The following is an 11679-nucleotide window of genomic DNA, read 5'->3' as shown; positions in this document are numbered from 1 at the left end:
GCCGGCACTCACCCGGGCGCAAGGCCGGCAGCCGGGCCGCCCCGAGCGGGCACCGCGCCTGCCCGCGGGCCGCTGCCTCCGCCCCGGCCTTCCGGCTGCCGAGCGCCTGCGCCGCCGCGGCAGCATGGCCACGCCGGCTAAGCGGCGGGCCCGGCCGCAGCCCCCCGCCGAGGAGAGCGGCTCGGATTCGGAGCCGGAGTCGGAGTCCAACTCGGAGGAGGAGGAAGAGAGGATCGATGAGGTGAGCGCGGGGAGCGGGGCCCCTCCCGGCCTTCATCCGGCGCGCCGGGCCTGCGCCCGCCATCCCCTCACAGGCCCTCGGTGCCACTCTGTCCCGGCCATCGCTGCCCTCCGGAGCCTGCCTCTCCTCTCCTTGTTCACTGTGACCAAAATAAGCTGTAAAACGACAGAAACAGGCAGCCGGGGTCGCGAAGCCCTGGGTGGTAGCTGTTGGGGGGGCGGTTTGTCCCTCTGTGAAGCCCCTTGCGAGGCACCCGCGGGTGGTGGCACAGCTGGGGCCGCGGGCTCCGATTCATGAGGTAAAGCGTAGGTAACACGCTTAATCGGTGAGGTAGATCGTTAATCCGTGAGGTAAAACGTACTCGGTTAGTTGTTGGAGTGTCGTAATTTTTTTTTCGTTTTCTTCGTTTTTAAATGTTGGAATCCCCAGGGCCGCAATCAGTTGTGCGGGCTTGGCCCTTGTAGTGTCTCTGTGTGGGACTGGAGGCAGCCACCTGAAAATAGTTCTTTCAACACAGAATATTTGCTCTAATTCCCGTTTTATCGGGGTGGGGGGTGGGGTGGGGGCTGGGGAAGAGAAGACACCAGACCGCATGGATATAAAATTTTAATTTATTTTCTGAGTTCTCTCTCTCGCTTTTTATATATCCGCACCTGGACATATGTGAAAATGTGTTATTGAGTTGTGAAATAGAACACCGAGGGAGGAATCCCCCTTTCTAGGAAAGGAACAGATATGCACTGACTTTGAACTTTCATTAAAATCTTCAGATGATAAGGCAGTCTGTCATTTTCACGGGGCTTAAAGGAGTCAAAAAATAGAAGTATCTATGGGTTTTAACTTGGTACATTTCAAATTAAATATTTTGCTAACTTGATTGTCTTCACTAGGATTTCGCTTTGAGTTAATTATTTTCCTTTTTCTCAGGTAAGGCCTTAGGTACCTTAAGTTAGCAAATAAAACCAAACCCTACCTTTTTAAAAACTATGCTATGATAAAAAGTATAGGCTTAATTGCGTTATCAGTCATACTAACATGATGGAAAAGCACATTTACCACTTGCTAGAACTGTGTGCCACATTAAATGGGTACTGACTTAGTTTGAGCTAACATATGTTTATGAAGTTCTTGACTAGCACTGTGAGTACTTTGCGTACTGTTCAGTGTTAGTAAACTTATAGAAGATGTTGCATTAGTGTCTACACCTTATGTTATTAAAGCTAATAGCAATAATCCTTTTTTTTCTTTTTTTTTTTTTTTGAAGTGCTCAGCATTGCTGCGTAGTATAGGTAGGACAGTGTCTTATATTGTGGTGTTTGTGGATGAAGTTTCTTGACTTTTCAGTGACGGGTTTTGAGGATGGTTTCTGTATGTCCTACACTGTGTGCGCTGTGTTTTATTTGCAATTTTTTGTGCACTGGACAAAATTTGCAATATAACACTTATTTTAATTTAGTAGTGCCAACTTTTGAGGATGATTTATCACTATTACTTCTGTTTCATTTTGGAAGTCTTGTTATAATGATATATTGAGTTTCTCTCAAGTCTTGTATAAGACATCCGGGTATGCATTGCTAATATTAAAGAAATGTACTGAACTTTTATAACTGTACAAACTTAGAAATTTGTAAAGTCATATACATGAAGGGCATTTGTTTCTCTGTACATCTCAACATTTATTTTTTTTTGCCATATTAGCCTTTCACTTCTCTTACCACTTTAGGTGGAAAAAGGAAAATATCTTCCTTTATGCAGATATTTTCTTCACCGAAAGGGGCATGTGGTAGTTCTGTCCATCTGAGAACAGTATGATTCCAGGTAGGGCCTGGTTGCTGAGAAGGAGCTTTGCTCACTGCTGTATTGTACGTAGCAGAGTATTGTTGCATGTAACAGCTTGCTTTGCAGGCTCTTGCTTTCGTTTGGATGCAGCAGAGGAGGAAGAGAATAAGTAGCAAGATAGGACACACCAAAACATATGATGAGTCTTTCTTTGCTTTTTTTTTTTTTTTAATAGATGAAAGATAGAGCGTTTGTAAACTCTCTCATACCAGGCTGTTATTTTAGGTAGTGGAAAAGCCGTGAAGCAAGACCAGTGTTAGGACATCTAGTGCTCCTGTGGTTTATATCAATTTTACGGCCATGATTTGCACAGTAGTCAGAACCACTGTAAACTGTGTTTTGTTCAGAATTTACTGGCGTAATCATTCAGTGAGATCCTTGAATTTTAAAGCAGTCAGAAAATCACTTCCTGGATGCCAGGAGTGTTTACTCCAAAAATACAATTTGTTTTCTTACATCGGCCATTTCTACAAGTAAATATGTACTCTCTGTTACCTCTACAGAGCTGCCTTGCACCAAAGAAGAATATCTGAGCATGTCTCCCGATTTTTATTCCCCCCCACCCCCCAAATGGTTTTGTACCTGTTTTTTTACATTGTAAACAGACCTTTAAGGGTGTTCTCCCAGTGAACAATAAAGACCACGACCTCGATATGGGATTGGGGAGATTTGTGAGGCTTAATTAGTGACAAAAGTAGGATTCAGTAGTGGAATCCAAACCAGCAATTAGAAGACAAAGTAAATTTGGATGGTCTCAAACAGTGGTTCACAGAAGAACAGGTCAAGGCAGCCTTGGCAGGCAGTACTATTAATATAGAATACCAGAAAAAATGTTTGGTAGGTGCACAGCATTTTTTCTGGAAGGAGAAGCAGGAGTTCACATTCTGTTTTGATGTGACATGGTCTCATAGTGTGCCTACTGAACAGACTTACAGAGTGGGGTTAATGATACCATTAGGATTTGAGGAAATAGCAGAAGTACAATTTTGCATGTAATTGTTTAAATGTCTGGAGCAACCTTCATCTTCAGCCAAGGCATCACACTCCAGTCCTGCAGTTTTAAGAGTTTAACTGTCTGGATCAAGCCTCTCTATCAAGAGTCTATGTGGCTACGGTAAACATAATTGTGTGAAACAGATTGCAGGAACAAAGCATTAAAGGTTTGTTTAAAACACAGTTTGTAAGTTAGTTTTAAAAAGTTACTTTCACAAATGGTCTCTAAAGATTACGGAAGAAATTATACCAACTGCTGAGATTACTGAAAGGTGGCAATAAGTTCCATTTCTGATGTTGACCATTACTTGTCTTCAAGTATTTTATAGTTTAGCTTTGTTTTGATATAGCTTCTTGCCAAGTATGTTTGATATTCTCTATTTTACTTCTTCATAGGAAGTGAATATTGAATTCGAAGCACATTCCATATCAGACAATGACTATAATGGGATAAAGAAACTGCTACAACAGGTACATTGGCTTCTTGTTAGCTTGGTTGATATGTCCATTAATAAATAATATCTAAAAAAGTTATGCAAAGTCATCAGTTCACATTATCTGTATTTAGATTCATAGTTTTACTGTGCTTCAGCTCATGAAAATTAAATAATCATGTGTGTCTCCTAAACCATGGTTTCAAGAACTTTACCCAATGAACTGTAGGGCTGTTCTTCCACAGTGTGTATAATCTTTCCATCTTTATCGTGTTAGTTGCTGCCCAGAAAACCTTGTTCAGTGTTAATCAGCTTCCTGGAGGTTTTTTCTGTAAATTACAGCCCTTAAAAAACCAGACCAGTAATGTGTCTGTTCAATGTGGCAGTTTCCAGTCTTCTTTTGGCTGTTTCTGGTGTAAACCTACGTTCAGCAAGCATTCAGGTCATACCAAACTCAAAAGGATACCAGGTATGCAAAATGCCAGCTTGTGGAGGGTTGAGAAGCAAGCACTTCAAGAAGCTGATTTTTAGTCTTTACAGTATTATATTGAAGGAAGTTAAATAAACAGACTCACTAAGGAAAGTAAAAATGGAACAAAGTATTCCATAAGAACTTAGAGAAATTACTGACTTTATTTCCTACTAAGTGGCACATGATATATCATCAGGCCTAAAACTTATTAATACTTGCTTCTTACTTTGCAGTTGTTTCTCAAAGCTCCTGTTAACACTGCTGAGTTAACTGATATATTAATACAACAGAATCATATTGGAAGTATTATCAAGGTAAGACAGAATTGACATTTGTAAATGAAGTACAATACTTTTTATGTTGAAGCGACATAACAGGCTTTCAGAAGGCAATCCTGTCTTTGTAATTTGTATTTTTTCTTGCTTTTTTCTTTGAGGATCATTCTTCTATGGGCGCTGAAATTTTCCATGCCTACTTTAAACCAAACAAGGAATTTGATTTATTATTTTGATTGGTTTGTTTTTACATATGGAAGGCTTTTCACTTTTCCCTCTGAATTTTGGTGTAGCAGAAGAATAATGCTGAAAATGCTATGGAGAAGTTTGTTACCATCCCCATAAGAAATAGGACCTTGTGATTTCCCTACTTTCTCAGTATGTACAGAGATACAGACCAAAAATGTCCTGCATGCAGTTTCCTTTTGTGCAGAGTTCTTTGGGCATAGATAAGGATCCTGAAATGAGCCCTGACCAAGTTCTGCTGTGGCAGTGGAGCGTTCTGTGGAGGCTCCCAAGTTACTCCTGGCTAAGGAAGCTGTTCAGTACTGTATAGTGCCCAAGATGTCATGGTTGTGGTTGCTTTCAAACCCAAACAAGCTGCCCCCATAGAGCTCACTTGTGCTGTTGTACCATGTTGCATGGCGTCACTGCTATACATTCCCTTTTTGTCCTGTGCCAATAGTTTTTGCACCCAAATTTATTATGATGCTTATATTACAACTGCATGACCCTCAGTTCTTTTCCCAGGTTTTTCATTGCAGACTTTTGTTGAGCTTTTTGTTTGACTCACTATCAAATCTCTATTGTGCTATGGTTTTTATACTTTGTGAGTTTATTTCCCTATGTTAGAAACTGAAGAAAATTGCTTTTGCTTAAGATATTGCCATCCCTTGTACCAAGATGCTGCTTATTATATGTGAGCTATCAACTTTTAGTGCCTTTCAAAAGATTCTGCTGTAGAAGATAGATGACCTGGCTCTCTATATAGTTGGCTCTAAGTACACAGAGACATTCAATGATGCGGCACTTTCATAACCGTAACCAGAATTTGTAGGTTGTGTGTTTGTACAGATTACCTAGATGGTTTTCATCTGCCGAGCATCTTCTGGAAAGAAAAACATTTCTTGCTGCAGAGAGTGGAAATAGAATGTCATTATGAGTTGTTACTTTTTCTTTCATTAAATAGCAAGCAGAAGTCCAAGAAGACAGTAGTGACGATGATGAAGACGATGATGAAGTCTTTGGTTTTATAAGCTGCTTAAACTTAACGGAAAGAAAGGTTGGTATCCCTTATTAGTGTCTAGACAGTAATAAGTGAGACTGCATCCTGCTTTTCTGCCTTGTATAACAAGCCTAGACAGCCAGATCAGGATTTTGAGTTCCACCATGGAGGACTACAGTCCAGTAGTCTGGAGGCACCAGTATAGGTTAGGGGTGGACCTGCTGGAAAGCAGCTCTGGAGAAAAGGATTTGGGGGTCTTGGTAGACAGTAAATTATCCATGAGCCAGCAATGTGCCCTTGTTGCCAAGAAGGCCAATGGAATTCTGGGCTGCATAGGGAAGAGTGTAGCCAGTAGGTCAAGGGAGGTCATTCTTTCCCTCTGTTCTGCACTGGTGAGGCCACAACTGGAATGTTGTGTCCAGTTCTGGGCTCCCCAGGTCAAGAGAGACAGGGAACTACTGGAGAGAGTCCAGCATAGGGCAACGAAGATGATTGAGGGGTTGGAGCATCTCCCTTATGAGGAAAGGCTGAGAGAGCTGGGACTTTTTAGCCTGGAGAGGGGAAGGCCGAGGGGAGACCTTATTAACGTTTACAAGTAGCTAAAGGGTGAGTTTAACGAGGATGGAGCCAGACTCTTTTCAGTGGTTCCCAGTAACAGGATGAGAGGTAACGGGCACAAGCTGGAACACAGGAAGTTCCAAACAAATATGAGAAAAAACTTCTTTATGGTGAGGGTGACAGAGCCCTGGAACAGGCTGCCCAGGAAGGTTGTGGAGTCCCCTTCTCTGGAGACTTTCAAGCCCCGCCTGGATGCAGTCCTGGGTGATGTGCTCTAGGCAATCCTGCTTTAGCAGGGGAGTTGGACTAGATGATCTCTGGAGGTCCCTTCCAACTCTGAAAGATTCCGTGATTCCATGAAAATTTACACCTCACTTAGCTTTCTTTTGGATCTAGTCCTGTGAAACTTGCTGAAGGTCAAACATAAAGCAAAGAGTGGAACAGAGAGTTAAAACTATGTACCCTATGTTCTAGGGTAACTGAGCTGCCAGCCTCTTGTATTTCTTCACTTTCATCTTTCGCAGCTTTTGAGTTTTGCTGTTTAGTGTACTGGTGTTGCAGCTCCTAGCTGTGTTCCTATCAGTTAAGAACCTTTGTTTGCCCTCAGCTTCAGGGTGGGTAAATAATTTCAGAGAAATTGTACAGTGCTTTAGAGACTGCTTAAGGAAATCGACAGTAGTCCTGTAGAATATTCCCCTGAAGTTCACAGTCAATGTTTTCTTGTATAAATAATTGTTCTATAAGGTAAAGAAAATATACCTTTTGATTCTAGGGTACACAGTGTGCTGAACAAATCAAAGAGCTGATTCTAAGTCGGTGTGAGAAGAGCTGTGAACAGCATGTAGTTGAACAACTGAATAAGCTCCTAAATGACAGTACTAAGCCTGTGGGTCTTCTGCTAAGTGAAAGATTCATTAACGTACCACCACAGATTGCTCTGCCCATGCACCAGCAGCTTCAGTAAGTTTGTTTGGGTTTTCTTTGACATGATGTTGAATAGTACTTTTTCTTTTTTTTCAGAAATCTTATGTATATAGAACTATTAAGACAGGCGATACTATAGATACAAGTAATACATGAACAAAAAAAAGTATGTTCATCTCGTATAAGGTCTTCAGTTAATTATTTAATATTTTTTATGTCTGTAGGCTTTTCAAACTGTTTTTACTTCAAGATGGAGAAAATAATGTTTAACGCAAGGGTGGGCAAGAGTATGTTCTGGCTCTTCAGTTATAGTTCCTCGTGCGAGTGATAATGTGATGAATTTTCAGGAGAGTTGCTCTTAGAATCATTTCACAGACTCTTTACCATGAATGTGATTTTGGGAACAAAAAGGGTTATATTGTGAGGTGTGGAAAGACATCCATGTTTTTATTGTTTTAAAGTGCAAATAGTATGTTTAAGTACTAGGAATGCGTGTTGCAAAATTTGTGTTCTGTGGTACTTGTAAAAGAATCAGCTACAATGTGAATATCCTTCTATGCTAATACGTTATAAGGTTTACTTATACACTTGTTGAGGGTTTAAATTGTGTATGCAAACATCTAGTTTTAAATTGTATGTGTAAACATTTATTTATCTTTAGGAAAGAGTTGACCGAGGCACAGAGAACAAACAAACCTTGTGGAAAGTGCCACTACTATCTTCTTATCAGCAAGACCTTCACAGAAGCCACAAAGAGCAGTTCTAAGAGGAGGGAAGGGAGAAATCAGCAAAAGGAGGAATTAATGTTTGCAAATGCCGAGGAAGAATTCTTTTATGAGGTAACATATGTGATTCTTTTAATTAAAAATGTTTATTTTTCTTTATACATCAGCAAAAAAGGTGTTTCACTTTAAATTCAAGGGAGGCTTTTTAAAATATATGTTCATGTATCTTTTAAACTAAATCCAGCTTTTTTTAGAGTAGTATTGAGAGATGAGCAAGCAACCTATTTTTGTGTATTGAACACAGCACCTTTTGTATTTAGAGAACCATGGAGAAGTATGCCATCCATGAATCCAAATTATTAATTGTGATCTGATACAAATAACATATTAGTAAATTCATGCCAACACAGAGGATTAATTTAATCTGACTACAAGATGGTATGGTGTAGCCTCTACCTGTGGCAGCATTACTACCTGATAGAGTCTCCAGTGCTATGGGGATAAGGGAAAAATTAAAAGAATACCTAAATAAAGGAAAGACCAGATGTTACTTTGTCTTGAGGCCAGTTCTTGGCCTCAAAGAATTAACAAGCTTCATCTCTTTATTCATATTGCAGTGTTGTAGAGATTGAATTGAATGTAATAGTTGTCAGACTTGTTGAAATACTGTGAAGGAAATATCCACGTTTTCAGGGTGAACATATGGTAATAAATCTGGATATTGAATTTAGCAGCATGGCCCAGGCCGCCTGAGTTTAAAGAAGTTTGAAATTCCTTTTGTTTGGGGAACAGTGCAGTTGTCTTCTTTAATCTGAATAATAAGAAATGTGAAAGACTTGTTAAATCGGTGTGTCATCTGAACAGAGGAGGCTGACGGTGGGTGTGTGGATTGCAGGAAGTGCAGGTTAGTTTGAATATCCCTCAGTGAGATTCGAGCTAACATGATTTACGTCACAAACGGTGTTCAAAAGTGGCAGCTTAAACAAGAGGTAGTAACTTGTAAGGGTGCTCTAACTTAATCATGTGTCACAGCTTTAGAAAAATAAAGATGCAGGAAAATGCAGAGGAGTCTCTGTTGTTAGAGTCTCGATCAGCATCTGCAATGCATGTTAATACTTCAATACACAGATTTCTTTTCCTTGCCCCTGCGTAGTTAGTCCTGTGTCAGAAAAAAAAGCTGTTGAGGCTTTATTTAGACTTAGTAATGCGGTTAAATGCATTTCTCTGAGATCTCTTCCCAAGAAACGAAACGGATACAAAGCTCTGCATTTGTGTCATCATTGTATTATGTGGAAGGCTGATTTATCTATTTCCTTTTGGATGCCTATTACTATAAAAAGTGTTTCGAATAAAAAACTTTTGAAGATCCAAACAAGTAGCTATCGCTTCCCTTTTCTGTCTGTGTTCTACTCAGGGCAAGTATTTTAATAAAAACTGCTAAAATACTGGCAAACCGTCAACACAATTCTGCTGGTCCCAAACTGAATCGGGAGAGGGGAAGATGCGGGAAATTAAATTTAAAAAGTACTTTGAAATGCAAAGAATTTTTCTTTTTTTTTTTTTTTTTATTTTTTCAAAGCTTTAAAAATATTAGTCTACAATATTATTCCTTTGTCAAGAGCACATTATTTTTCACATCTGGCAGTGCCTACAGGGTAAAGTACGTGCATCATATGGTTAATGGAAAGGTTCCTGTGTGTAATCATTCATGACATTCTCTGTTAGAGGCTATGATCTGGCTGTAATTTTATTTCTTGGGAAGAAGAAAAATGTAAGTGGGGGATTTCATTGTTAGCTATAGGGAATACTGTTGTAGCCTCTATGCAGTAACAACCATGGGATTTTATTTTTTTGTTCCTGCCACAGCAGCTTTACCAACTGAACTTGAACTCCGTGTAAACATGTTATTGAAAAACTGAAGGTGTCCACAGGTGTTATGTTCTAGAAGGCCTATTTCGTATTTATCTCTGTTTTGTTATTTCAAGTGGCATTGTAAAGACTAACTGTGCTTTTATCTAAATTGCAATAATTTTCAGCTCAAGTGGATAGACTCAAACTGAACATGCTTTTCTTTTTAACAGTCTTTCTAGTGTTTTTAACAAGTTTATTTTGAACATTATGGAGGATATTAGATTAAGTGGGTCTCTGTACTTAATAATGTGTATGTGTTAAATTAGTGTTGGAGCATATATCCTCCCTGATCACACATAACGTTAATTAGATTGCCATAAAATAGTATTAAATGTGGTGAGGCAGACGCTTAGAGCCAAATAAAACAGAGAGATGCCTTCTTGCACTTGTCAGTTCCCTGTGCTTTATTCTGTTCCTTAAAATGTTATTGAGGGAGCAGAAGAAAAGTTCCATTACAACCAGACATGGAATTGATTAAAGGTTTAGGGCGTCCATTGCTCAAATTGTTTGTTCTTGAACAAAGCCACTCAATTTGATGGTTCTTCCAAAATTAAATTTACAACCTTGAGATACTGTTAGGAAATAGCAAACCTAAAAGGAGACTGGATCTTAACTTTCCCTGCAAAGGAAAGAGGTTAGATAAGGTTTTCCATTTAGCAGTTCAATTCATACTTCTTCGTCTGACTTGTGTGAGAACTAGAAACATTTGTTAGGTAAGTTTTTCTTATCCATGAGGCATTTTGCCTGGAAAAGCCAGTAAAAAGGGACTGTTCTATATGTATGCAGTATATATCACTGAAAAGAAATAACACACATTATGGACACCTACCCTTTTGAAGAAGCAACCTCTATAAATATGTCTTTCAGTGGCTTCAGCCATCTAGAGACTTTCCAAGGGCTTTTTGAAATTCTGCTCAGGGTTCATATTAGTGCCTGTCCCCTTAATACATAATTTCTACTGTCAGTGTGGAAGAGAGGATTACTGTACTACATATGCTTACAGATAGGTTAATTTTTAGGACTCGTCAGTTTTAGATTAGGCCACGAGCAGAGCCTGTTCGTTGCTACAGGCCTTCAACGTGTTGCCCACACCAAGCTGTCATCTTTAATGCAGGCTCCATTCTACCTGTGCGCTCTCACTGTTCCATTTATCTGGGTTTTGGCTGATCTGCTAATTCTTAAAATCACACAGCTAGTGGTTTGCTCTCGTTCCAGAGTTGCAGGTCTATTAAGAGCCTGATGTTTCTTTGGTCGAGGATCCTTGCTAGTTGGCACAACAGCTTGTAAGGGTCAGCATTCCTTAATGTGAAAATATGGAATGAGATGCTGTCTTTAAACCATCTGAAATGAGGCACAGTAAGCATATAAAGGTGGCATTGGCTTGGGTTTTTCCCCCTCTTAAGTCTTATTTCTGATACCAAAATGTAATGATAGCAATCGTTTGAGAATGTAATATGAATGATATAAATTCTGTGAAAAGCAAATAGTTTAAAGCACTTAATAGTCTTGTAGGGTTTTTTTTGGTGGGCCTTTTGAGAGGGAAGGAGATAACTTCTTAAAAGCATGTGCATCATTTTTATCATTATTTTTACTTTCTTTAGATGATGTATTAATCTTCATGATAATTAAACGTTAATCCTAATGCATTTATTTCTGTTGTTTAGAAAGCCCTTCTGAAGTTCAACTACTCTGTGCAAGAGGAAAGTGACACCTGTTTGGGTGGCAGATGGTCCTTTGATGATGTACCAATGAAACCTTTGCGGACTGTTATGATAGTTCCAGCTGATGGAATTAATGATATTATGGATAAACTCAAAGACTATCTCTCACTCTGAACTTCCCTGCAAACACTGTTTTGTATAAAGCAGCCATACAGAGCTATGACTTCACAATATTTCCAGAAGACTGCAATGTTAATGGTTTTGTACTGCTCAAATGCTTCTTCTGTACACTTAGAAGGCAAGCAGGTGGTACAACTAAAAATATCCATCAAATTAGTATTTTTAAATATTGTGTCGTAATATACTTTGGTATCATCATTAAACAGGCAATAAAAACCCAATGTTACAAGAAAACTTGAAG

General features: G+C 39.4%; 1 protein-coding gene across 1 annotated transcript; it reads left to right on the top strand.

The window, feature by feature from the left end:
- The first annotated feature begins 65 nt into the window (after positions 1-65).
- BCCIP (BRCA2 and CDKN1A interacting protein) lies at positions 66-11678 on the top strand. Its single transcript, XM_063337924.1, has 7 exons — positions 66-241; positions 3470-3544; positions 4213-4293; positions 5444-5536; positions 6810-6997; positions 7623-7800; positions 11262-11678. Exons 1-7 carry the CDS (start codon positions 125-127, stop codon positions 11430-11432), a joined length of 903 nt encoding a protein of 300 aa, XP_063193994.1. The 5' UTR covers positions 66-124; the 3' UTR covers positions 11433-11678.
- The last annotated feature ends 1 nt before the right edge of the window (position 11679 follows it).

Source organism: Chroicocephalus ridibundus, chromosome 6 (genome assembly GCF_963924245.1).
Source record: "Chroicocephalus ridibundus chromosome 6, bChrRid1.1, whole genome shotgun sequence".
Classification (NCBI taxonomy): domain Eukaryota; kingdom Metazoa; phylum Chordata; class Aves; order Charadriiformes; family Laridae; genus Chroicocephalus; species Chroicocephalus ridibundus.
This window is presented reverse-complemented; position numbering and strand designations above follow the sequence as displayed.

What these genes read in the sequence shown, in the direction of transcription:
- BCCIP (XM_063337924.1), top strand. Translation starts at nt 125, where the DNA reads ATGGCCACGCCGGCTAAGCGGCGGGCCCGGCCGCAGCCCCCCGCCGAG. An exon ending in ATATTGGAAGTATTATCAAG is followed by an intron (nt 4,294 to 5,443) that starts GTAAGACAGAAT and finishes TTCATTAAATAG; the next exon opens with CAAGCAGAAGTCCAAGAAGA. An exon ending in TAAACTTAACGGAAAGAAAG is followed by an intron (nt 5,537 to 6,809) that starts GTTGGTATCCCT and finishes TTTTGATTCTAG; the next exon opens with GGTACACAGTGTGCTGAACA.